At 41.3% G+C, this 26514-nt stretch overlaps 2 protein-coding genes across 3 annotated transcripts; one reads left to right on the top strand and one right to left on the bottom strand.

The window, feature by feature from the left end:
- Positions 1 to 437: 437 nt before the first annotated feature.
- Positions 438 to 17930, top strand: UPB1 (beta-ureidopropionase 1). The gene is made up of 12 exons (XM_029963282.1): positions 438 to 478; positions 3397 to 3506; positions 3636 to 3702; positions 4347 to 4518; positions 6090 to 6177; positions 6863 to 6957; positions 7970 to 8131; positions 10581 to 10750; positions 12488 to 12569; positions 13413 to 13455; positions 14691 to 14845; positions 17688 to 17930. The coding sequence occupies exons 1-12, from the start codon at positions 438 to 440 to the stop codon at positions 17769 to 17771; spliced, it is 1269 nt and encodes a 422-aa protein (XP_029819142.1). The 3' UTR covers positions 17772 to 17930.
- Positions 17931 to 18897: 967 nt separating this feature from the next.
- GUCD1 (guanylyl cyclase domain containing 1) lies at positions 18898 to 26001 on the bottom strand. Of its 2 annotated transcripts, XM_018081926.2 has the most exons (6): positions 25682 to 25999; positions 24976 to 25092; positions 24053 to 24218; positions 23235 to 23326; positions 22122 to 22363; positions 18898 to 21642 (listed from the first exon to the last, which is right to left on the bottom strand). In XM_018081926.2, exons 3-6 carry the CDS (start codon positions 24122 to 24124, stop codon positions 21551 to 21553), a joined length of 498 nt encoding a protein of 165 aa, XP_017937415.1. In that variant the 5' UTR covers positions 24125 to 24218; positions 24976 to 25092; positions 25682 to 25999; the 3' UTR covers positions 18898 to 21550. The 2 variants fall into 2 exon arrangements, with proteins under 2 accessions (XP_017937415.1, XP_008924030.2); XM_008925782.3 differs by lacking the exon at positions 24976 to 25092 and having other exon boundaries at positions 25682 to 26001.
- Between the last annotated feature and the right edge of the window lie 513 nt (positions 26002 to 26514).

Genomic DNA, 26514 nt, shown 5'->3' with positions numbered 1-26514 from the left:
TTTGAGGTGAAGCAGTGTAATGACCTATTTCAGTGATCTCTTTTGCAGTACAATTCAGCACTTTATTTTGTGGCCACTGGAAAATGACATTGTAGGAGGTCATTCTACAGGCTGTTGCAGCATCTAGAAAGCAAGTTTAGACAGAGCACCAATATCGTGTGGCCTTGCAAGACACGTCTGGGTCCACATTCACCCAAATCCCTTGATAGGTGTTAATAACCAGCAGCATGACCCTGTGGGTGATCTGAGACAGTTACTGGACTAGGGACACGAGTTATTAATTTATTTATCTGCTCTGGGGAACTTTGTGTGACCCCTTTCAAGGACTGACAGGAGAAGAAAGCGCCTGGAGACACGATTCACATGACAGCAGCAGGGTTTGTAAGAAGCTGGGTGTTTCAGAGGGAGTACATGTACATACTACCAACTTAGGAAGGATGGACAGAAACACTGCCACTAATCCTGCCTACTTGCTCTGGTACGTGATGCTGTTCAGCCTTTGCTCCTATCTTGGGCTACAGTGGAAAGACTTTGTTTGTTTGTTTAAATCTTTCCCAATTTTAGCCTGAACTCTAGATATTTGGCTCTTAAATTCAATCTCCAGGGTGCTTCTGACTAATGCCAGGGTGCTATTGTGGGGTTTTACATGAACTCTTGGGAACAGTCTTGCAGCACAGAGTGTGTGGACCAGGATTATCAAAGCCCAGTTTCTGCAATGCTGGGTTTCAGCACACGAGAACTGCTTTCTGTGCAGATTACACTGTGTGGTCCTGACTTCTGCATCCGACTTTCTGGACCACCCTGACTGAGGGCAATAGAGATGAAAAGCATGTGCACTTCAGAAATGTTTTGTAGGAATTTTCCCTCGTTTTAGAGAACTTTTGTTCCATAAAATACTCATTTTCCTCAAAACCAGTTATTATAGCCTGGGTTCATACCAAAAGGTTCAGCCATTTCCCAAAACAATTACTTGGTCCAGGTAATGCAGAACTGGGAAGAAGTTTAAATACAGAGGTTTGAAGAAGTCAAAACCAGAACTGGGATCTGGATTCAAGCATCCTACTTAAACAGATAATTGCAGTGACTGAGGTGGAACATTCAGACTTAAATCCAAGCCCTCTAATATGCTTTGTCTGGGGTATGGAAGGCATCTTCCTTTATTAGGTTACTTTCCTGCTCAACATTAACATTTCATGCTTTGAAGGTTTATTGTGTTGGCTGGAGTTATACCTTTATATACACGTCGTCCCTATGGAATAGCCTGGTCTCCTTTCATCATTATTAGTAATTCTAGGCTTGTCATTTCCTCTCCATGCAGTCTGGACCTCACTGCACTGTTGCAGGATGGTTGATACAGTGCACAGGAAATGTTCTGTTTTTTCAGGTCTCTACCGCTCCTGAGTATTTTTTTCAGGGGCTTCAGTTTTATTGCCATGAAGTCCATTTCCTACATGTAGTACAATTTACTAAATTACAAATAAACAAGGCACCAACAGAGAAGTCAGTGAAAGTTCACACTAAGAATAGAAGCTTGAAAAGTTCAGTTATGTGACCTTCTCCAGGAGCTGGATACAAAATAGACCTGCTGTTTTTCCCTTTAATTTGCAGTCCAGGCAGAAAAGAAATCGAACAGTTCCCAGAGAAACCCAGCCCCTTCTGTTTGTTTCTATGAATCTTCCAGAAATGCTTTATCTGTTGACATCCTGGGTATGCTGATATGGAAATGAACTTACTTGGCCTCCTCATTTCCCTCCTGTATTGTCAGCTGATTTCTGCATTGATCTTCCCTTCTGCAATGTTCAGAGATCTACCAGTCATGAAAGAAACAAGATGTTACTGATAGGTACCTTTAAAATTGACCATTACAGCAAATTAGGATCATCAGATGAAAAATACCATGTATGTATCAATCACTGCTTATTATTGCCCTTCAGAAATAGGTTTGGGAAAGAAAAATAATTCCTAAGAACAGGTTTTTAGGCCCTTGGTCATGAAAAAGTAGATGCTACACTGCTGAGCACAGGGCAAATAGATAACGTACTAGCTATTCAGACTAAAGAGTTCCTTCCTTTCAAATGATGAGGTTTTTTCACTCCTTATTATTCAACATTTTTTGCTTTGTAGCATACTATCATCTGTATGTTTGGCTCATCTTGAAAAGTCCCCCAAAGAGTAAAGGGGTGAGGTATTTTCTGTTTACAGGAGTCAGCGTGCCCTTTAGGAGTTATTCCAAAGAGCTCCTGCCCCTAACAACGCCCCAGAGCAGCACTTCTGCCCTGGTGTGCTTGGCAGGCAGAGCATCACTGCAACTTTTGGGGCTAAAAAGGGTGAATTAGAGAGAAGGAATCACAGCTTTCCAAATGTCTTGATGAAACCAGACTATTCCTGGACAATTTCTGCTTAAAGTTAAATATTAGACATTCTCTCCCTGACATTCTTTTTTTTATTTAGTCTAAAAGGCTTAATATTTAACTCAAAATACCTAACAACTGCAAATGCTAAGTGCTGAACGTTGTTACATCTTCCAGTAGATACATAAAGTAGTGCTTAACCTCGGTGGGATATATTTAGACATGTGTAGCCATCTCTGGACTTCGTGCTTCACTTGAATGAGAAAACCAGTTGCTATGTTGTGAATTTCCATGTGTTTTGAAGCAGAAAGCACAGCCAGTGGCTCAGTGGGAATAACTGGTTTAAACTGAGTGTTGACTTGGTACCTGCTGAAGGGATTGTTCTTTATTAGATGCACTTTTATTTTTGTCCCAGATCAAGGTCTTAATTGATTCAATCCTTTGTCTGACATTAACTCTGGTTTTGGGATGGATTTCCAATTATATTGGGCCTCAAATCCATGTTAAAGTTATTTATTGCTGGCTCCTATTCAGTCTTAGTGCAACTGAAATGGACACACAAATATGCGTGAAAACCACTGCCATTTTATAACCTCCTATTTCCAAGCTTTTCTGTTGGCATGGTATCATTGTAAAAAGCTCCCAAAAGAACCATGAATGGCCAAAGGGGCAGGACCCTGGACATTGTATCACCTGGAATGACTGACCTTCCTTCCTCTCTCTTCCTCTTTTGCTTTCTCCCTTTCTTTCTCTCTCCCTTTCTCTCCCTTTCTCTCTCTTTCTTGTTCCCTCTCTCATCTTTCTGTCTGTCTTTTTCTTCTCTCCCCCTCTTTAATTCTCTCTTTCTTTCTCTCTTCCTTTCCATCTTACCCCTTTATCCAAACCCCACTGCTGCGTGCTTATAAGGCTGGGGGCAAGGACTAACTTAACTTCCACGAACTACCAATGTCCACACTACTTGTGCCATTTGCTAATAACGCTTTCTGAGTTTGCTTTGAGGACCCTCAGACTCCCAGTAATTCCTGGGCTCTCCCTTCCCCTTCAGGGTGGGAGGCCGCATTTTTGGCCCCACTCGGTGCACAAGGGGTAAACAGCCGCCCGCGGCCCGGCCCGTGAGGGGAACGGGGCGTGTCCCGCCGGGGCGCCCGGGGCGAAGTGCGGGGGGCGGGCGAGTCGGCCTGAGGGAGAGCAGGCGAGCGCCGAGGGGCTATGCGTGTGCTCCGCTCTCACGCCTTTATGGCCGAGCCCCGCTGGAGTCGCGTGGAAGTCTAAAAAGGCCGTAAGTGGAGCGGCACATCCCGCCCGGGGAGCTCGCCGAGGTGAAGCGGATCCTGTACGGGCGCGAGGCCAGGTGCGCCGCGCTGCCCTGCCCTGCCCTGCCAGGACGGGCTCGCCCCCAACCGCGGGTCGTTGTCCTGACCCGCCCGGTGTCCCGGCGCTCCGCTCCGCGGGGATGCCCGGCCGGGAGTGAGGGGAGGGAGTCGGTGTGAGGGCGGGTGTGCAGGACACAGGGCTGGGCTGAGGGGGAGAAGGAAGAGTAGGGTTTGTGTTTCTCTGCTGAGGTGATCCAGGCGTGAGAAGGTGACTGACAGGGATGAAAAGTGTGAGGGGAGACTGGGAGGTCGTGGCGTCGGGGAGAGAGAGCTGGAAAAGCTGGAATCAGACCTGAGGAGAAGTACATTGAGGGGAAGTGCTTGTAATCCAGCAGGCAGGTGGAGGTTTGTATGTAGTATTCCTTGATCTCTGCAGCGAGGTGTTGGTGTCTGGAAGTGACAGATAAGACACTGGGAAGTTGGTGCCATGGAGGTGATGGGTGAGACCTGCACACGACCTGACCACTGCTCCACTGTCCTTGGCTGATAGATGCAGATGGCAGCGTGGGGGCTTGGGTGTCTGCTGGTTAGACAGTGTTTGTGATCCCTTGGGTCCATTGCACTCAGAGCAGAAAAGGAGAACATCTCATCCTGAAATGTCTTCGTTTCCTGTTCAATCCAGAAAACTTAATTTGCCAAGTGCTGCGTGGTCAGCAGCTCAGGAAAGAGATTTTGAGCTGCTGGGCTATGGATTTGAAGCTGCTCTGGAGCAATTGAGAAGGCCACGTATCGTTCGAGTGGGACTGGTACAGAATAAAATTCCTCTTCCCACAGACACACCAGTGGCAGCCCAGGTACACAAACTGGGACCGGGGACGTTTGTAACTCATGTTCTGCTGGATTGAGAAATAACATGGTTCAGTTGCTGATTTTAGAATCTGCATCATGAAATGTCTAATGATGGCAGTGTAGGACCCGTCATTACTGCAGTATAGGATCCTGTAAGAGATTTGGATGGCACATTCAGTTTTATTGTTTCTCAGAAACATCTCTTTTGTTTACCTACTGAAGGCCCAACCTGCTTGCAGTTTTTCCAAAGCTCAATATTTAGTAGCTCATTTTGTACCTGAAAATCCTTCACCTTTAAAATTAAACATAAAATCATTTACACAAAATCAAAAGGGATGGCAACCGGTGGAAACCACAGGTGCAGTTCTTGTTTTAATTGAGAAATGTTCCATTATAGGAAAATCCATTAGAGTAAACACAGATTAATACAGCTGAGTTCATTATTCTTTGTACAACAGTCAGTGAAATCTTATTACAAGATAACATGGTTTAGTGGTGACTTGGACTTGATGATCTTACAGGTCTTTTCCAACCTTAATGATTCTGTGACCATCATATCTCAACATCTTGGACACAGAAGTTTTGAGGTGACACATGTGCACAGAAATAGCCTCTTAAGAGTAGCTTTAAAAAAGGGAAAGAAAATACTATATTTATAAAATCTCCTGGAGTACTAGTTTTGTGCAGTGACAGGACAGAACATTTCTGAAATAATTTGTTTTGGAAAGATTTACGTGTCACAGATGCAAGTCATTAAATCAGTAAATGGATCAAGTTTGTGGATTCTGTATAGCAGCTGTTGAAGAAAGTACCAGTTGTATTAATGATTTTACCTTATAAATAACTAGTTAACTATTTCTGTAAATATACAGCTGTTGAGTTCGTAGGTCGCTGCAGTCTTGTCTTGAGTCCTTTTTTTTTTTATTGACGCCTGAAAGTAGCAATGCAAAGTGCTACACCTATGCTTATCTTTAAGTAGAATACTCTAGAAAACTACTTAATAAATGCTTTGATGGTTTTTGTTGGTAATAATTAGTTAGCTCTTAGGACAGAGGACTTTAGAAAATAGTTTGAAGTTAAAAACTTCTAGAGAGTGTCCAAGATCCACATGTACAAGCAGGATTTGGAGATAACCAAGGAAATAGACCGTCCTGGCCTCATGTTTTAAGATTCTGAGTATTTGACTTCAAATTCACATTTACTTAACATTGTTCTGTAGATTGTTCACAGTGAGCAGCAAAATTATGATTTTTGCTGATTCTGTTAAGACTTTCAGCTTTTTGCAGTCAGTCAGCAACGGGTTGCCACATATATAAATGTTGCAACCTTGGAATTAGAATCCCTTTGGAATGCTTTCTCTATTTTCAGCATCTAAATGCTTTTACAAATCTACATCTGACTCTATTATCAGTGTTCAAGAATGATAGCTTGTTGAGTTACTCCCTCTGAAAGCAGTGGCACTAAGTATAGAGCAAGATAAACTCGATGTGAACAAAGGTTGTAAAACCAGGCTGTTAACAGAGAAGTGAGTTAGAACATGCAGCTTTTTTTATAGTGTGGCATTTCTCACAATCAGGTGGCTGCTCTGCACAGACGAATTGAGGAGATTGTGGAAGTAGCTGCAATGTGTGGGGTCAACATTGTGTGTTTCCAGGAGGCTTGGAGTGAGTATTTTCCATGATTCCTTCTAAGTTGTCAGGTGTCAAGTTCCTTCTATTTTAACAGGTGTCTTGTAAGTAACGAGCAGAAATCTTCCAAGATACAGCAATTGACTTTACTGATTTGCTTCCTAAAGGAAAAACCAAAGAACCTAACCAGAGAGTTAGAAGTGCATGGAAGATGTGTGTGAGGTCTGTCACATTGAAGACTGGCATAATCTGCAATGGTGATATTTGTAGCTCCTTCATGGCACCCTTCCTGATTCTTTCCTCATTTTTTTTTCTCCTAAAACTTTAGGGTTTTTTTCTAGACGGGTACTAAAATTTAAAAATCTGTTTTTAAGTAGCATGTGATGTTTGAGGCTTAACAGAAGCAAACCCCAAAAAGAAGTCCTGTGAAATGTTTGTGAAAACAGGTACAGAGAGTGTACACTGGTGGCTGGGGTGTATTTTGTGGTTTTGCCCCTGCTGAGACATCACTTAGTGCATTCATTCTCTTCTGCTTTGCCTTCTGTGGGCTCAAATCTCCTTGCCCTTGCTAAAAATATTTTTAAATACCTTTTACCTTTAAGCAAGCAAAACAGTTGAATCATTCTTGTTTAATTTTTAATTTGTGTTCATGCAAATAGTATGTATTTCTTGAGTGACATGAGCATTCTTGTGAATTTTGTCTTGCTTTGGTGTTTTCCAGCCATGCCCTTTGCTTTTTGTACAAGAGAGAAACTGCCTTGGACTGAATTTGCTGAGTCAGCAGAGGATGGGCCAACAACAAAATTCTGTCAAGAGGTAAAACACCCAACCAAGCAGAAAACCCCAAACCCACATCCATCCTCCATCCCAAGCCCAGAGCTGCCACTGATCAGCATGGATTTCTTCTTTATGTGCCATTCTGGTATCACTGAGAAAACTGAAATAATAAAAGATAAATTTTCAACTTGATTGACAGATACAACCATAGTGAATTGAAGTAGAAATGGACAACAGCTGTGCTCAGTATTTATTTCTTAAACTCCTTTGCATCTAAAGACTACCTTTTGCCATGAAAATCAAAGGAAACTGCCCATTAAACTATTCCTGAATTTTAAACGGGAGGAATGGTTCTTCATACAAATATTTTTAATTTCTATTTAAATGGTGTTTCTTTCCTAGAACAGTCAAGCATTAAGCAGTGTTTGCATGGAAGTGTGAGGAGCAGAGCAGCCTTTTCTGAACAGGGAACACTGTCACACAACTCTTTGGATCCCCCTCTGGAATGACACAAATGTAGGGAACTTTTTATGGACCCAAGGAGATTTGTTATTGTCTGGCTCTTGTTTCTCCAGAGACTGTTGATTAGAAGGGTGGCAGAGTTTTTGTTTTCTTACAGCTTTTTTTTTTAAATAAGCGATTTCAATTATTTTCATTTACAAGTGACTGAAACAACAAAAGACTGTTTTGATGTCAGATTTTCCCAGATATGCACTGAGCTATTAAGCTTTTGTGGCCAGTATAATATCTGTAGTCTGATCTAGGGCAAGAACATGTTGCTTCTCACTGTGGAATTAATGACACCGTGGAAGCTTGGAGAAATAAAAGAGAGAGAAGTGATTTGAAGGGAAAGGCAATGTGCTAGTAAACTGGCAGAAGTTGCTGTGTTTCTCACTCATACCTATGTCACTTAACACTTATACTATACATAATGCTGTTTTAATTTTTGTTTTCAATGAAATAACTGTTTTTAGTGAGCTGTGGTGTCTGTTGGTCTGAGGTGCTGCAGGTTTGTGTTTATTTAATAGAGAAATTGTGTTCCTTTGTACAGCTGGCAAAGAAACATAACATGGTTGTGGTATCTCCAATCCTGGAGCGAGACGAAATACACGGTGGAATTCTGTGGAATACTGCAGTGGTCATTTCTAATTCTGGGGCTGTCCTTGGCAAAAGTAGGAAAAATCACATTCCAAGGGTTGGAGATTTCAATGAGGTAAGATGCAGCACGGTGACTATCAGGTCTTACCCTGCAGCTCTTTGTGCCAGCATGTGCTGTGTCAGTCGTACTGGCAGGAAATGTAATGTGTTTCTAGAAAACGTGGTTCACTTACTGTCAAATCAGTTTTTCTCAGATGAAATTATACTAAGTTAATTTCTCAGGAATTAATAATTGTTGTGAGAGTGGTGAGTCTTGGAAGACAAATGATGTTTGTCATGTAATCTTCCTTGGCCTGGCGGAAACTACAAAAGCATCGAGAGAGAATCTTTAAAAAAAAGTCATTTAATTCCCAGCTGTGTTATGTTTGTTGTGCATGATTGGCTTGGGTAGTGTTTTCGTGTGTGCATGTTGAACTTGTTTCAATTTGCAGGGCAATTGTTTCATGGTTCAAGTGTGAACATTACAGTCTTTCTGTGTTTCTCTGTGAGGTTGTCTTGGAAATGACAGTTCTTTTGCTTGTGTTTCTTTGAGCAGAGTCCTTTAATTCATTACACTTGTGACTGAATAGCTGGTTTGTGGCATCTTCTGTTTACTGATCACATTGCTGCCACTGAAGCCCCCCCAGCAGGTTTTAGGCCATCCTGGAGAATCAGCTTCAGCTGAACTAGCAGTAAAGGCAATGTCAGAAGAAAACTGGTAGATCTGAAATGTGTTTATCCATCCATAGAATTATCACAAGCAGAAAGATCAGGATTAAAAATTAACCAAAGTTTACAAATGCATTGTCTTACCTGACTAAATATCTCCTTATCAGCTAAAGTGAGTAAATAACAGAGGCATTTCTTCTAAGCACTGGGTGCTGCTCTATACCTGCAGTTGTTTTTGTTCCCTGTCTGAATGCTCCAGTCACCAATCTGAGGCTTCAGAATCTAAACTGCTTTTTTATTAATTTAAAAACTGCTTTTAGGTCTTGAAAATTCATGTTCAAAGACCTCTGGAAGTTTTGACCTGGGATCCTGGCCCTGTTCAGGCTGGTTTGTGTTTCTTCAGAGGAGGCTGTTAAGGGTTCTGCACAATGCATTTCTGGCACAGGCCTGTCAGTCACCAGTGCTACCTTCTATTTTTAACCATTATTTTGTTACTTAATATTATTTTATCAGGTCTCTGTCCTTTAGTAACTCAAAATAGTAACTCACAACCCCCTTAGTTACTTTCCACGCTTTTTTATTTGTTCCTTGTGTAATCCAACAAGAAAATAAATTCCTGTTGCTTGACCTAATATATGATGTCTTTCAGTTTTCCAGACTGTTTTGTGGAGCATCAGCAGATTCCAAGAAACTTGTTGTTTCCAGCTGTGAAACTGTAATAAAAAGCACCTAAAAAAGAAAATATTTTTACTTTTTCATGTCAAATATAAATAAGAGTTTCAGTAAGAGTTTTGCTTAGTTGCTAAAAGAAGTTAGTTCTTAGAATCCTAAATGCCAGAATTACTACAGAACAACCTGTTTATGGCCTGCGGGTGTACTGTAATGATTTGACATTTCTTCTTGTGTCTACCTTGTTATAGAATCAGGCAGTGTTTGCCCAAAACAGCTCTGTCTTTAGCTAGTTTTGTTAGCAGAGCATCAAGTCCATTCTTCTGACCTGAGCAGTTCTGATAGAGCAACTTTAGAAACCACCCAGGCTACAGGAAAGGATTATGTTCGTCTGTGCTACTTTGATGTTGTTTTCTTTATCAACAAAGTTAAACCTCAAGGAAATGTTGAGTTTGAAATCATTTCTTGTGGGTTGTCTCTGTAGAGTAGATAGGGAAAGGAGCCTTGCTAAAGTCATGCCCATTGAGTCAGTGAGAACTAAATGGAAAGGGAAAGATTGGTCTGTGCCCTGGTCAGCCATGTGTGGGAGGGCACATAAACAAAAATCAATCCTTCTTGAGCCATCACAGTTTGTTGCTGCAGAGATGATTGTGACCTCTGGTGAGGAATAAAGAAATAAGAGCTGATGAATTCCCCGAAGCAACAGCATTCTTATTTTTCTTCTCCTGTTGTAATAGGAAAAACTGAGAATAGAAAAGAAAATGGAAATATATTCAATTAGCAGGATCCAAATAAAAGGACTGTGAAGGAAGATTTTCTCATATGGTGAATGTACTGAGAGAGGTGCCTAAAGCTTAGTGATTTGTGGATCTGCCCTAAGCTTCTGTAGGAACTTCTAGCATTCATAGAAGAGTTTATGCCATAGTCACACAGTGCTTAGATGTAGCATGAGAGAGGAAACAGAAAGGGGCTTGAATTTGATCTCAGCAGCCTAAGAGCCACTTTCTGGTGTACACTCCTTAGAGTGCACTGTGTGCTAAATGAAAGGTGTTGTCCTCACCCATGATCTAATGATTTAAACCTGATTGTCAGGAACTGGGAAGTGTCAAAGCAATGTTGGTGGTACTTCCTTTCACTTTTTTTAAGAAGTCTGCCTTTATGTTGTTTTTCTTGTGTTTTGTTTGTAGTCTACTTACTATAGGGAAGGAAATACAGGACACCCAGTGTTTCAGACACAGTTTGGAGCAATTGCTGTGAATATTTGCTATGGGCGCCATCACCCTCTGAACTGGCTCATGTTTAGCCTGAATGGGGCAGAGATCATCTTTAACCCTTCAGCCACTATTGGGAAACTCAGGTAAAATACAAACTGATTTATTGCTCCCTTTCTGGGTTAGCTGACCTCTGATCCCCTCACTGGGCATTCAGGAGCACCTTGCTGAGGTCTTGCAACCGGAGGTGTACCCTCCTGGTTCTGCCTTCCCAAAGGAGCCTGCATTCTTCTCCACCTGGAGTTTTGGGATCTGCTCCCACTCACTGATGCTGTCTCAGAACTTTACTTGTACATCTGCAGGTCTTCTGTCTTTGAGACAGAGTTAGCCAGCATCCAGCTGGTGTTCTGAAAGCTAGTGAGAGTTTATTTAGATAATTCATGTAATATTTGTGCTTTGTGACAGACATTAGTCATTTATGTCCAGGCTTATCTTGCCAGCTTGTGTTGTCCACGTAGGAGTATGAAATTGCAATTTGAGAAACCTTTTTCTGAGAAACATTTTTTTTTAACTCCCGGCAATTTTGTGATTATCAGGCCTCTTGAACCAGACTGAACCAGTGTAAACTTTCCCTTGAGATCAATCCTCTGCAGATTGACATTAATTTCACCCTACTGACTTGATTTTCTAAAAGAAAAATTAAAACCAGCTCAGAGGGCTAAGAAAATACACTTCTTAGCTAACTCTGGGGTCACTTCTCGGGTATAGCCTTTTTTTCCTGTCTCTCCTCTTCTGTGAAATTGTAATTTGCTGGAGCTTTTCAATAAAATCCCTCTTTCTTAAAAGAGCTGACTGCCAGACTCAAAGCAGTTGAGAAAAGAGGCAATAAACCAAGTCCTTTCAATCAGCCCAGTGACCATCTCTGAAGGTTCTTGAGTCTGACTGGCAGATTAATGAGTGCTTGCAGCCTGTTTTGGGATTCCAAAGCTGGCAGGTACTTGCTATCACAGGAGTGTACAAATTGTATCACCTTTGTTTTGAAGCTCTGAGTACTTCCAGACCTCCTGTTGACTTGTCTGATCCATGTGTATCAAACTATTTAATAAAAAGAAGACTACCTCAGTTTTAAACATGTGTCAGAATTGGAATTTCCTTTGGAAAAGAGGTAGAGGCTTGTTAGAAGGAATTTTTTTATTCCTCATGTCTCAGTTCTTAGTTTTAGTAAATTTAGTGACCAATTTAATAAATAATTTTTGTGAAGTTATTGGGATGATGTTGTTAAACTCACTTTCTTTTCTATCAGCCCAGCATGGGAAAATGACTTTCTGGAAAGTTCTATGAAAACTGTGGTTGAAATAACAGAAGTAGAAAATTTTGGTGGAATTTTTTTTCTTTAATTACTTTTTATTATTGTTATTCCCATAATTATTTTTTTTTTCATTCACTGCTGCAAAAGCTTCTCCTGGACCATTTTGAGGGGAAAAAAGGAGGCAACTTGTATGAATCCCTTACAGCTTTTTTACAGAATGATGTTTGGTCTGTGAAAATTAATGGACTGTCAGCACATGTGCAAAATCTTCTGCATAATTTGGAAAGTAAAATATTTTGCACTTTAATTGCTTTGAAAATCTTGAGATGTGGTAACTTTTTTTTTTCCATGGCAAAGCCACATTTACCAGTTTATCAGATAGAGTCGTTTACACCTCTAACTCCACAGAAAATAATGTGGTGCTTGGCTCTGTCTAGGGATATCTGGGACAGCAAGATCAGTCTTAACAGCTGAGTTTGGCTTGACAGACAATGTACAGGAGGGACAGTCAGAATGTAATTTGGGCCCAGAAGTGTGCAAGTAGTGAATTCCTGCTGCCTCTTTGACACTGCAGCGAGCCGCTGTGGGCGATCGAAGCCAGAAATGCTGCCATAGCAAATCACTGCTTCACCTGCCCCATCAACAGAGTGGGAACAGTGAGTATCTGCATCGTTTCATTTCATTGCATGGTGCAGGCAGTGGAGTTAATTCAAGGCAATGGACTAACAGCACTAGGATGCAGAGATTCCATTACTGTCTAACTACTGCATTAGGGTTTATGATGTGATATGAAGATGGACAGGGATAAAGAGATTGAGAGCTGCCTCCTTGCTGGCAGCCTCGTTTTTGGTTGCAGCTGCTTCGTGTTCTTGAATTGAATCTTTGTAATAGGCACCTGCCCTTTTGCTAACTCTCCTGGTGTCTGTGGGGATATCAGTATTCTTTTAGCCAAAATGATTGAAAATTAAATATATCCTCAAATCAGTGGTACACAGCTGGTGGCTGTTGTACACATACTACCTCTTTCTGGAGTGTAAAATTCTATAATGAAAATTAGTATTGCACACAAAAGGTCATTTTTGTCTTCAGATTGGTACAAATACCCTACTTTTGTAATTTTTTTAAATGAGGTTCCCTACAAAAGTCCAGACTTGTTCTTGCTGTTATGTAAATACGTTTGGCCTCCTTTTGTGATCCAAAAAGATGTGTTTGATTAAATATCTCCTCCTTTGCCTCTTTTTTAAACTTGTGTAACAGTTGGAAGGCACGTTCTCCAAAGTGTGTGAGCAACAGGCAGTGATAAAAGACCTTGTGTTCTATCCCATCCATCACTGAAACTAGGCCCCTCTGATGAGTCCCTTTGGACAGTGCTGATAGTGTGCCAGAAAAAAATCTTGGTAGATTTATATGAACTTCCAAACTGAATATGATAGACTAGCGGGGATGTCTCGAATGAAATGGAACTATACTGCCACCTATGGATTCCTCTTGTTTCACAGGAACACTACAAAAATGCTTTTACTTCTGGAGATGGTGGAAAAGGTACGTTCAGAAATCACATTCAGGGGTTGCTAATAATTGTTACCGAGAAAGTCTGAAGAAAGGAAGGCTCTCCTGCGAGTGTCTTCCCTGTGCAGCTGGAGTGCCTAGTCACTGCCTCACCTAACACTGCTGTTTGTTAGCTGGAGAGAAGGAGTATTTCATAGGAATGGTGGTGGTACCTCATATTTGCTTGCCAGAAGTTGATACCTAAGGTTTCTGTACACTTCCAGAGGACTGAGAGTTAATGCAGGAGGACTGGGAGACAGAAATCCCACTGCCTGTGTTGTCAGTGCATGCATGACATTGTATTTCCAGTTTTAAGATTATTAAGAGTTATCCCACAGCCCTGGAAGTGTTTAAAGGCAGGTTGGACAGGGCTCTGAGCAACCTGGTCTAGTGGAAGGTGTCCCTATCCATGGCAGGGATTTGAAACAAGAGGATCTTTAAGGTCCCTTCCAACCCAAACCATTCTGTGAGTTTGTGAACAGTAATAGCCCTAGCCTGAATCTTCAGCCAGGCCATTTTTTTCCAGTTTCCCAGATTTGCTGGAAGTTAAAGAGAATGATCAAAGAGGAACATGAGGTTTGCTTGTATGTACTTGTATGTTGAAACATTAGAATCTGACCTGTGCCAACCCATGCTGCTTCTGGCTTCATCCAGAGTGAGCCTGAGCCTGTTTTTTGGCCAGTTTTGGAGCTAAGTGCTTTTAGCAGCTGCCTGAAAAAGACCAGTGATGTCCCTTGCTTAGTAGTACAACAGATGTGGTTGATTTTTAGCACAACTCAAGAGTTGTGCAATATGAAATAGTATCTTTTCCGTGCCTCAAATCCCACTGTTTTCACCTCTGACCTTGTATTGAAAGTCAGTTGGGTGAATCTCTGTCAGCTGTTTGGGAAATGTATGATTTGACAATGAGAATTCATTTAAATGCTAAATAAAAGCAAAGCCTTTAGTTCAGAGACTTAATAATGGGAAAGCATAAACATGCATTATTTAAAAGGCAGTGCAGTGAGTTTTTCCTGTTAATTTGATGGTGTACAGTGCATGAAAGTAAATTACTGGCCAAAACTGAAATTCCTTTAGGGTCGTGATGTGACTCTTCAGGATGATACCTTGCCTAAAGGGCAGTGAGTGAGCAACCGTAAGAAATTGAGCCAGGTTTTATGGGACACTGCCTGTTAAGTTGTACACTTCTTTGCAGATGGTGTTACAGGCTTTTTAAACATTTCTTTAAGCTCACCATGACTTGGGCCATTTTTATGGCTCCAGTTACGTGGCAGCACCCGACGGCAGCAGGACCCCGGGACTGTCCCGCACTCGGGAGGGACTGCTGGTGGTGGAGATGGATCTGAACCTCTGCAGGCAAGTCGGTGACGAGTGGAATTTTAAGGTAAGCCTGATTATAAAGAAAATATAACATTAGAGACAACAAGCCTTCATAATGATTCCAGCATGTTACAATAGCTAAAAGACAGGTGTTTTTTTTTAATCGTAGCAGTCCAGAGCTTAAAGTGTTGAACTAATTTAAAAGGATGTTCTGGAGGCTAAAGACATAAACAGATTTGGAAAAGGAGTTGCCAAATTCAGGGAAACTAGGCCAGTAGCTTTCGAATGAAAACCTGAGCCTCTGGACCCTAAGTGTGGATTGCCAGGAGCTCTGAGGGCTGCTGGGGAAGTGTCTGTGCTTTCCTTGTGCAGTGTATGTAGGCATTTGTCTCTGAGCTGAGATGGGCCTTTGATCTGATCTGATGCAGTAGTAGTATATATTCTTAGGGCCTTAATTGTAGTTTTGGTGAAATTTAGTGAAAACCCAAACCCACAGGCTTCTGAGAACTTTCTGAGTGCAAACTTCTTGCAGTGCTAACTCCCTGAATTTGTGGCTATGTTGGAGCTACAGAGAAAGACCTCTGTACTGTGTGCAGTCATCTCTGAAGCGTCCTAACACACTTTTGAATTTATCTAAATCAGATTAAGATGGCTGCAAGCCACTCCACATGGCTTTAACAAACTTATTTGTTACTAGCTTTTTGTATTCTGAGATAAAGCGAATTTGGATCATCTTTCCTGTGGGTGTAATTTGATTTAATTTGTCCAGCAGCAGTGCTGGTTGAAGAAATGGCTGGCTTAGCAGAGCAGCTTGCTAACCCTTCAACTGTGCCAGTACAAGCTGTGTAGGGTGCTATATGTATAAGTATTATATACTGATTTAGTGGGGTGACCAGATGACACTCTAGTTCCCTTTTTTTCTAATCTGATCAAGTTTACCACAGAGCCCACAAATACCCTGTTGGAACAACAAAGAAGGCAAGCAAAAGGAGAAAAGAGGTGTTAACTTCTGAAGTAGGTTTTGATGACGAAGAAAACATCTTGCTCTCTTATGGGGAGACAGGTCTTTTGTTTTAGTCCTCAGTACTCCTAGAGACTAGAAGTTCTTCCTATCTACTCTTAAGATCAGCATAATTTAAATCCTAACGAAGTAGATAAGAACTCCAGGCTAGCAACTGTCACAATATATGTAGGTTCTTGGTGATCACTTAGTATTTAAAATAAGTAATCATTTGCAGGGAGTGTCAATTTTTTAACATCATGTTACTGCAAGGAGACATTTATTTCACAGAGCTGGTTTTTTTGCATCCTGTGCATTATAATATGGTGTACTGTCTAAGGTGTTTTGATTTCAGTGTGATGTAAAAAGGCAACTTTTCTGTGGATTTGAAATGCTGAATAAGCTTTTTAATGAAAATGCAATAATTTCTGAGCTAGAGCTTAGTTTCCTTGATAGTGTTGCTAGTCCATATATAGGGACAAAACCCAAAAAGTCATTTTAGGTCATCTTCTGGACAGAATTGCATTTGTTATTTTGCAGATGCCTGTGGTAGGTACGTGGTTGTTGTTATAGTGGAATGAAACTGTGCTGAGAGATTCCCATTTTTTTAAGTCAGGCAGACATTCAGTTCTGCTTTCCCACTGAAATCTGAGGCCCTTATTGCAAGTAGATTTAGTGTGTCAGGAAGCACACGGAGCATTGCTTGTAACAGCTTAGTAAGGGTATCTGAACAACTGCAGTTGCATTGATTAGGAAAAACAAACAGTAAAAACAAAACACTGACCTTTGGCTGTTTTGTGTAGAATTGTGTATTTTTTGTTGTCCTCCAGTCTTGTGCTTTTAGCACCTTAGTTGTGTGTTGATGGTGTGGACTGCTATTGTTGGTCTTTTGGCACATAAGGCACAGCTGTGGTTTTGTTTATGTGACAGTGGGTGGCTGTTTCCTTTTCCTCTCATTTGTGGCCAAGACAGAGGTAGTTCTTGATGAGGGGAATGAGGAAGTGTGAAATCATCAGTTACCCACTGCAGAAAACCCTTGATATCAATTAGGAGCCTATTTAACCTGCTCTGGGATCTGTGGTTTGCATCCAGTGATGCCTGAAAGGGACGTTCAGTAGAATGTCTTTGCTTAACTTAGAGGAGCAAAGGAGTTAAACAAATTATCTACGTTATACTCTGGCAATAAAGAAGTAGCTGGCTCCTCCCAGAGCCAATTGTTGTGGTCTGTGCACTTCAGGAGAGGATGACAACACTACATCAAGTGCTGTATTTCAGCACTTTCAGCACTTGCTCTTATCGCCCAAACCATTAATAGTATTTCATATTATTTCATATTAATTAAAGGGGAAAGTAAGAGCAACCCAAATTCTGTCAGTGGCACATACACAAATGCACTGCTGGCAGCAGGGTTCATTGGTTGTCAAAGACATGACATGAAGCCATAATTACAGATACACTCCTTTGCCTTCACTGACATAACTTACTTAAAAAATTGTTGATGCATAAGCAAGGAAGTCCACCCTTCAAATTCAACTTCCAGTTATCCAGAATAACCAAAATAGCCTTAAGTAATTAGTCAGCAGACATGACTGTCAGTGAAGGAGAGCTGTAGAGAGAAAGAGAGCTGTTAATTTAAAAGTTTGACTTTTTAGAGTGGAAATATACATCTTTTATGTGTAGAAATACAGTTATTGGCAATACAGTGCAAGTTCTTTTATCAAAAGTATGTTAGTTTGTGCTAAGGCACTGGAGGTCTTGAATTCTGAGTGAATTATGATTTTGCTGTTTGGGACAATTAAATCCTATGTTGTCATAAAAAGAGAAAAAACAGTGGATATAAATATTTTCTACTGAAGTACTTTCATAGCTCACTGAAAGAACTGAAGCTTTGATTTTCCTTTTCCAGATGACTGGTAGATATGAAATGTATGCAGAAAAGCTCGCTGAAGCAACCCAGCCTTACTTTATACCCAATATCATCAAAGAGTAAGAGAGAGCATCTCATTATAAGAAAAATTAAAAGGTACTGTTGGATGATAGCTGTCCTGTGGATCACAAGTTGTTCTTTTAATATTGTCAGTTTAATTTCCTGTAACCAACTTTAAATAATAGGATTCAAAACTGTCTTAAGTAAAATAATTGAAAGTGGCTTCTTGAGTGTTTGGTTTGTTATTTACACTAATGAATGGAAAGTTTTGTTCTTTACTAGAACTGCATCCAGTAGGAACACATTGATATAAAATGATAATGAAATTTATTCAGTACAGTATACTGTGATGTAGTTGATGATGAGTTCACAAGAAATAAATTTTTACATGATATTTGCATTATGCCTTTGTTTACTTCTGCTTTCTGGTTTTTACCCTTTAATCAAATGTGTACTTTAGGGAGAAAGGAGGCATAAACTGTTTTCATCTGAGGTTTATTTTTTTTTCTCCCCTAACTACAAACTATTTGATGCAGTTCTGTCAGAGCTGAGTAACGTCCCAGACTTCTCCTAGTTGTTTGAAGATCTGTGGGTGCTGTAAAGCAAAACCCCATGGGTTCTGTTTCCCTTTACACCACAACCCCAGCTGGACTGGTGTCTTTGATGGGCTCCTTCGAGGTGCAGAAGTCATTCTGAGACGGGTGCTTTCAGTGTTTTCCAAAGCTGTGACATGCTGGGAGGGAGAAACAGAGACCCTGGCTGGGGCAGTTGCATAGTTTTCCCTGTGAACAGAGAGCCATGGAGCTGCTACTGAGGATGGGGATGAGTAAGGAAAACTCCTTCCCTGGGGCTGCACTCCAGCAGGATACTCAGTGGTTGTGGAGTACACAGAACAGCTCTGGAATACAGGTAATAACAGTACATTTGCTATTCTCAACATATGTGTTCTGAAATTTTGCTTTGTATGATTCAGGTGATGCAGCAGGTGCTCAGGCAATGCAGACTGAATACAGTTCACAGCCCTGCAACTATGAATTTATAGCTGTAATAAATATTTGAACTCTTACTTTTGTTTATTTTAGGACAGTTTCAGCTGTGCCATTTCTAGTTAAAATCATAACACATCCTCTAAAGATTTTCCAACATTTTTCCTGGTAAGTTGGTTAATAAAGGCACTTGCTACATTATGTTACAGGGTTATCTGTGAGTTTAAACCTTTATTGAGAATGGCTTAATTACAAATAAAAATATATTTATGTATAAAATCCCTGCATGTAAAATCCCCTTCCTTTGCTATTGACATCCTGACAGAAACAAAGCAACAGAACATTTTCAGAACGGGTGTTTTGATAGACAGTCTTGTAATGGGAAACCAAGTTGCAGAAAATGCAGATGTTTTGAATGTTTGTGCAGTGAGCTGCTTTTTCCTCTGAATTTGTGTCATGTAAATAGTCTTTTCACTTGGCTTTTGCTTCTTCCTCGTGTTTTCACCTCTCATAGCTGTCTTCCATTTGGCAGCTGTGTGAGATCCTGTTGCAAGAGTGGAGCTCTCCTTTTTTCTGCACTAGCTTAGGCAGCTTTGTTTGTCTTTCACTTTTGTTGAAGCATTTAAACCCTGGGTGCCAAACACCAGTCAATACTGCTACACCTGCCTGTGCACTTCAGAACACTCAGCTTGCCCTTAAGTTCATGTTTTATCTGTAAGCTCAAGAGTCACTTTTGTTAACCGAACCAGTAAGATGCTAAATGTCAATTACAAGCCTTTTGTAACAATTGTTTTTATTTAACTAACCAAGCCTGCTCTAAGATAAATCCCGTGGCAGTTTGATGGTATTGAATGAACTACCTACCTGAAAATGCATGGGTTAAGGAAGTACTCTTAACAGCCTGTGGTTTACATACCTGTTAATTATTAACAGAGCTAATACAATCTCTCCAAATCAAACATCATGATTTTGGACCTGGACATAAAAATTCCCAGATCAGGAGCCTTCTGATGACCTGCTTTGGGGGAGTTGAAAGGCACTACCTGCAGTAGGTTTTGTACCTTTTTCCTGGAGGGATTCTGCTGGTGGTACCAATGTACTGGTTCTATGCAAGTCACATCCTGCCTTTTACTCGTTTTGCAAGGATCAGGGCCAGAATATATTTCAACTTCACCAGTGATAAGCAAAATGTGACACACTGAAAATTTGTCACATACTTTTCGTTTGGAACTTTTTAAAGGCTTCCACATTTTAGATGTCTGTTACTGTTTTTAGCCTTTGTACAAAGGAGCACTCTTGACTCTTATTTAAAGTGTACTTAGTGAACACTTAATAGATACTTTTCAGTGAGTCAACAGCTGATAAAATGTTTATCTTAGAAAGTTTTTTACCATGCTGAAAGTAGATTCCTATTTATTATATCCACCACTAAATAATAATATCCTTTTGCTGTTATCCCACACAGTTCCAGAACTTGAACAGTTCTTTTCCTAAAACCATGCCAAAGGTGTGGGATCTCTGTCTTAAGTGCAAACTAAAATTTTCCTAGTTTTACATCAGCTTATTTTCCTACCCACTTCCACATAGGCAGGACTGAAGGTGAGACCTGCAGGAAATGGTGATGGATGAAGCTGAAATAGGTGGCTATTTCTTACACTTCAGAGTGCTCCTCAGTAAAGTAATATACTAATTTCACTTAATGTCTGAATATAGTAACTCCAGCTTAATCCATATACAGTTGTAGTATAAGAGCCAGAAAAATCTGAGTTCCTGCCTCTTACTTGTAGCAGAGATGTTCGTATTTCCTCTTTTCTTAATTGATTTTTAGCTCGTCTTAGAAGGTCACTGAACTAATACCAATAGCAAAATTTGGCTCTATGGTTCAACATTTTAGTTACAATGCAGTAGATGCTGTCAGATATTTACACTTTACACACCAAATATATACTATTAGCATGGATGATCATTTTCTGTATTTGCTTAATAAGTTTAGAATGGATTCTGCAGAAACTGGCACGTGTGCGTGGTGTAACATTCAGAGGGTTTTTTGCAGAGAGCAGTAAAGACTTTGAGGTGGAAATAAAGTGTCTTCACTTAAATTTTGGGAGCTCTAAGCAGTCACCAAGAGGATTTAGCCAAAAGAGAGTGAGTTTGTAGTGCAAGGGGACAATGCCACTAACTATAACTCAAAATTTAACGCAGTTGCAAAATGCCACATCTGTATATAAGGTGAATTTGGTACATGGGAAGTTTCCTTGAGTAAATGTTTTTCATTCCTACAATGCAGACAATACTGATGAGCTAGAAAGGCTTTTTTTTGTTATTTAAAGGTGGTTTAAGTTAATATTTTTCCTTCTGTAATACCCTGCTGAACTTCAGATCCCTAGATTTAGGATGAAGATCAGCTCGTGATGCTTCAACAGACAGAAACAGGTATTTTCTACTTTTTTTCTTTGTTTACCTAAACCTATGCATGTATTACCAAGTGTTAAAGTTCATAAATTTGGTGCTTTCTTCTTATGTGTTTAATTTGAAAATAAGCTGAAAGTGAACAGGCTCTGAGCCTGTATTTTAGAACTGCTGTGAAATGTGCAATGTTGAAAATTACAAAACAAAAAAAAAGAAACCAAACAAAAAAACCAGAGACATACATTGCAAAATCAGATACATCCTCAGGGGAAAAAAAAAAAAGGTAAAGACAGCATTGCAATAGAGTCCTGTGAATGTCCATAAAGCCTCCCTTGTTTGAGGTCCCACTGCAGTTCAGGAGCGAGGTCTGTGCAGGGGAGTCCTGAGACGAGCAGCCAGCTGCCATGCAGGCTGGGCAGGAAGGAGCAGGAGTATCCACTGTGGGTGTCAGCTGTCTGTGTAGATGAACAGAATATCTTCATCAGTGCCATAACTTGTCCTGGCTTCCTCGAAGTTAGTGATGCTGGTGCAGCATGTTCCTGTTAAGGAGGAAAAAAGCATTATGAAAAGTTCAGAAGGATTTGCCAGTGAAAGGCTCTTACACTGAGTCTGATGGCCTCCACAAACAAAACAACTGGTATACAGACTAGACCTGGCAGCTTAGGTTACAGCTTTACCCAGGTAGATCTTTTCATCTCAAAGTGCTCACTGAAGTAATGCTGTAAATAGGTACTAAACTGGCCATTCTGTTGTATTCTGCACAAGGACAGTTCAGCTTCTCTCACTGACCCATCTGAGAGCCAAACAAGCCATTTGCTAAAATGTGTATCTGAATGGCCTGAGTAAATCACAGCACAGAGTGCAGCACTGATGTAATTAATGTGGCAAAACCCCTTCTGGCAGACTGGGCAGTGATGCTTGAAATGCACTGTGAGGGGAGGTCCAGCTGTGGCTCTGTGTTACTGACTTGTTAGTAATGCGCTGGCTGAGAATCCACCCAAAAGAACAGGCTACTCACGGTCAGCATAGGCAGGGTTGTTGTAGTAAATACTCCCTGAGGCTTTGTTGTAGCCACATAACACAATGAAATGGCCCTGGTAGTCAGGGCTCCTGCAGAAGCACTTCTGTCCAATGGGGAGGAAGCAGCAATATTTGACAGGACTTGAGCAAAGATCACAGAGCAGCAGGACTGCGTTCACTAGGACGATGGCTACGTGACCCTGGGACAGGTGGTTTTGGATGTCTTGAATAGTTACTGTGCTGCAGAAAAAGAACCAGACATGCTACGTGACAAGTTTAGGAAAGAGGCTGGTGTAAAGGAAGTGTGTGATGGCGGGCAGTACTTGGGACACGCAGCTGGCAGTTATTTCTGTATCACAGGTACAGCTTTTTGCTATTAAACCCTGCAGGCTTTGCTGTGGACAAAGCTTGACAAGACCTGTGGCATTCAAATGCTATTGTGGCTGCCATGTATCCTCTCTTCTTTGCTTACTCCTCATCAGTTATCCCACTTCAACACCAGAGATCCAAATCCAGCTTCACTATAAAAAGGGACAAAGCTGTTTGATGCTTAGTGATTTCCCAGCAGAATTTCACCATTGATTGTGAAACAGTTCTGCAGTTTTTCCATTTCTCCTGGGTTTGCAGTTCTTTAATTGATGTTCCTTATTTCATGGTCCCCTTGGCAAAAGCTTGTATGCTAGTTTGTACTTTGCATGTCTGTCTAGGAACAGAGATCTATAATGTTTGCATAGCTCTGGGAACAGTGGGTTCTGTGCCCACATAGCACTCTCAGTAATTCCAACAATGGCCAATTAGAGTGCTGTAGGCACTCCCTACTGGCTAATTGTAATGGATAATCAAATTCAAAACATAAAGAGTCAACTCCTGTCAGCATTTTCAAATCCCTTCTTCTGTGTCATGACTGTTTTTTCTCAAACTTCATTATTAGCTCTTGATGTCTATGGGGGTTTTTTTGACCTAGATGTAGTAGAAAGACTCTTAGTTCACAAAAAAGCGCTCAGGGCTTGATTTCAGTGAGTGTCTTTCAGCAGTTTAGCTTGTTGCCTCCAAGAAAAACTTGGGGCCCACAGAATGTCCAGGGAGAAAGGAAGGAAAAGAGTAAGCTTACCACTTCTCCACCAGCACCTTGCAGTCTTTGGCCTGTGCAAAGAGCTGATTCACTCGATTCTCCTCTGTGTCAAAGTGCTTCCTGTAAAATGACTGTGGAGATAATAGAAGTTCTGAACTGGAAAGATGTTTACCTTAGGTAATCCACAACTTACAGCCTCTGGCTAGCAAGGGACTGCCTAAGTTGGATATCTGGCTATGGGATAAAAGATCTCTCCCTTAGTTCCCTGGTAACAGGACAAGGATCCCTGCTCTGAATTACAAGTTTAAATTTGCTCCTGGTCAGTTATTGTTGCAGTTTCCATCCAGTGGCTACTCAGCTGCCTACATGAGACAAGCCTGTCTATTTTCCCTGGGGAAAACTGGGCAGGAGCTGCTGCAGGCCTTCCTTGGCCCCTTGTTGGCAGCCCTGCAGAGGCCAAGCTCCCAATGGACAGGAGGCTGAGTTCCCCTCTCACCTCTAGAGGTGGATCTTGCAGGTCAGGGCTGAGGCACAGTGGGGAGAGTGTGGAAGGTAACACTGCTGCTGCCCAGGCTATACCTGTTCTGTAAATAAATACAGGGCTTCAGCCTCCAAGGCTGTCAAATAGGCTGGAACCTTTCATGAACACTACCTGAAAACTTTTTAAAAGCTCATATGATGGAATCAAAGATGTTGAATATGTGAGGTCACACTGCCTTTGGAATGGATTTGTGCCAGTTCTGGCAATAGGCCTGATTAGCTGTGGTTGACTGTCAGTAACACAGCAGAGCTGTCACAGCGTGACACTCAAGGCTTTGAAAGCTGCCTGCCCTCCCCCAGCAGATGAGAATACTGACCTGATTTTTGTAGCCCTTGTCCACTCCAAGTGTCTGGGTGCAAAATTTATGCTTAACACCAAAGTGCCGCATTAGGTAGGCCAGGTCAATAGTCCAGATACTCTTTGTTAACTGGAGTTCCTGGATGGCTTTCTGAAACTCGTCATTGTCCAAGTGATTCAGGTACCTATGGCATTAGGAAAGGCAGGGGAAAGGAAGCACAGATCTTAGGAGAAGCAAAGTGGGTGGTGTAGCCCAAGCCTCCACATCACAGCACATACAAACTGAAACAATGGGCTTGGCTAAGAAATAACCAAAATAAAAAAACAATCCACAAAGGAGCCAGAAATTTAAGGGAAGGGAGTAGGGAACATTCAACTGGATTTATTGCTGACTTTAAAATTGGAAATGTGTGGGTACCTTGACTGTTTTATAGTACTAGAAGTGTACAGGTGCTGTACCAGAGACAAGCTGGTATAGAACTCTGTCCTGAAGGGTTTACAGTCTGAATGTACAAGTGTAGTATTAGAGCCAACACAGAAAGAAGTGTTAAAAGACTAAAACTTCCTTCACGCAATACATGGATTTCAGAAGGAGGAACCATAAAGGAATTCAGTAGGAACCATAAAGGAATTCAGTAAATATTCAAAGGAAGCTTGTCTTAGGCATTGATGACACAAAAGGCAAGAAAGGGGAGATGAAGTCAGAAGGAAGCTTGGGACGGGTTGCAAAGGGGTCAGGAGAGGCAGTTACAGAGTTCTGAAAGTAAGAAAACAAATGGAAGTAAATGGAAATAAAAAAAAGGATTGGAATTGAGAATGCAGGGCAAACAAGGTCAGATCAGCAGGGTGAGAAGATTAATCTTGGAAGCTGAGTTTTGGGCAGACTGGAGTGGCAGAGAGGTAAAGGGAATAGAGGTTACAGTAGTCAAGATGGGAAATTACCAGCACACGGACTAACGTCTTGGCAGAAGGGATGGAGAGAAATGAAAATCTTCTGCTTCATATCTACTAAGTGGACATCTAAATAGGTATTTCTCCTGCACCTAAGCTCATGTTCCTCTGTGGAAGGAAAGAGGAGTTCAGCAGGACAGCTACTAGTTCAAAAAAAGTAAAACCAAAACTAAACAAAAAAAGAACCACCAAAGGGCAACACAGTTTTGAAGCTGAAGCTACTCCTGGAACAGACACACTCATCCCACAGCTCAGCAGGACAGAGGTAGTACAGGTACAGTACACTCATAAACTGGGATACACCTGCCCATCACGTGAAAACACAGAAAGGAATCAGGTGAATCACTGTGCTAAGGATCAGTTCTGAATCACAACGGGAAAGAGGGAACACCTTCTATGAGTTTATGCATGCCAGCCTGCAAAGTTCATAGAGCTGATCAGGTATTCTGCATCTGTCAAAGCAGGCAATTATTCAAAAGAGTCCAAAGTTCACTTCAATTTGTATTTTCCCTTGCTCCTGCTGGAAAGCTGTGCCAGGCCCAAGCAGCAGTCACTCTCCAAGGGCACCTCAGAAACTCTTGCTCTCCTCAGACTAAGTTAAATTCAGAGCTGTTCAACACACTTCTTCTCCCTGGATGTTGCTTCCTGCTATCCCTCCCCACGGAATGGGATTTCCCTCACTGAGAGAGCCACTTACTGAAGCACCATCCTGGAGCAGGCCAGCCCACAGTCCCAGTGGTACAGCTGCTGAATCACTGGCACTTTCAGCTGGATGCAGTCAACTGTGTGAGTAAAACACGAAGGATGTCAATCCATACAGGAATGTGTTTCCATACCATTAAAAGTCAGCTTGTCCTCAGCACTGTAGTCACGGAAACTTAGAAATATGTTTTTACTTTATCTGACGGGCAGGTAGGGTTTTTTTATTTCTTGGGGGAATGTACATTTAGTATTTCTGTACAGTTAAGCATTTAATCTCGTACTCCTTTATTGCTCCATACCTGGATCACTCTGCATTTCCACCCCCTTTTCCTCTGGAAGTTTCATTTTACTCTTTTTGGTGGGACAACGTACCTGTGAGCCCTCAACTATGAAGCATAACAGCAGGTAAGGCACAGGTATTCATCCTTTCTTTTGTGTCTGAATGTATTTCTGTGCCACAAGAGAGGAGTTAAACCAAACTGTGAGAAAACAGACATAACTAACAGCTCTGGGCATGGATCTCTTGCAAGCCCCACATTCTACATGTCTTTTTCCTTGGGGCTGTAATTCACAATTTTAAAAAAACTCACAGAGCTCACAAGTGGCACCAGTTGTCCTTTTGTATTAACTGCTTCAAAAATTCAGTGGAGAAGGAAAAAGAATAATCTCTACCAAAAAGTCTCAGAATACAAGTAGCTCCATCCCTCTGCCTCAGTTTTTATTTTTATGAAGCTGGCAAGGTGGTAGTTTCAGTTTCAGGAACACCCTCACCACTGGAAGGATTGTGAAGAGCTGTGCCTGTCACTGCTACTTCAGTGTCGACCAAGG

Source organism: Manacus vitellinus, unplaced genomic scaffold, assembly GCF_001715985.3.
Source record: "Manacus vitellinus isolate BGI_N305 unplaced genomic scaffold, ASM171598v3 scaffold_58_pilon, whole genome shotgun sequence".
Taxonomy (NCBI): Eukaryota; Metazoa; Chordata; class Aves; order Passeriformes; family Pipridae; genus Manacus; species Manacus vitellinus.
Note: the sequence above shows the minus strand (reverse complement) of the source record. Positions and strands in the feature narration are given on the sequence as shown.

What these genes read in the sequence shown, in the direction of transcription:
- UPB1 (XM_029963282.1), top strand. Translation starts at nt 438, where the DNA reads ATGGACAGAAACACTGCCACTAATCCTGCCTACTTGCTCTG. An exon ending in ACACACCAGTGGCAGCCCAG is followed by an intron (nt 4,519 to 6,089) that starts GTACACAAACTG and finishes TCTCACAATCAG; the next exon opens with GTGGCTGCTCTGCACAGACG. An exon ending in CAACAAAATTCTGTCAAGAG is followed by an intron (nt 6,958 to 7,969) that starts GTAAAACACCCA and finishes TCCTTTGTACAG; the next exon opens with CTGGCAAAGAAACATAACAT.
- GUCD1 (XM_008925782.3), bottom strand. An exon ending in AAGGTGCTGGTGGAGAAGTG is followed by an intron (nt 22,364 to 23,234) that starts GTAAGCTTACTC and finishes CTTTTTCTGCAG; the next exon opens with CACAGTAACTATTCAAGACA. An exon ending in CAACCCTGCCTATGCTGACC is followed by an intron (nt 21,643 to 22,121) that starts GTGAGTAGCCTG and finishes CCTCCTTAACAG; the next exon opens with GAACATGCTGCACCAGCATC.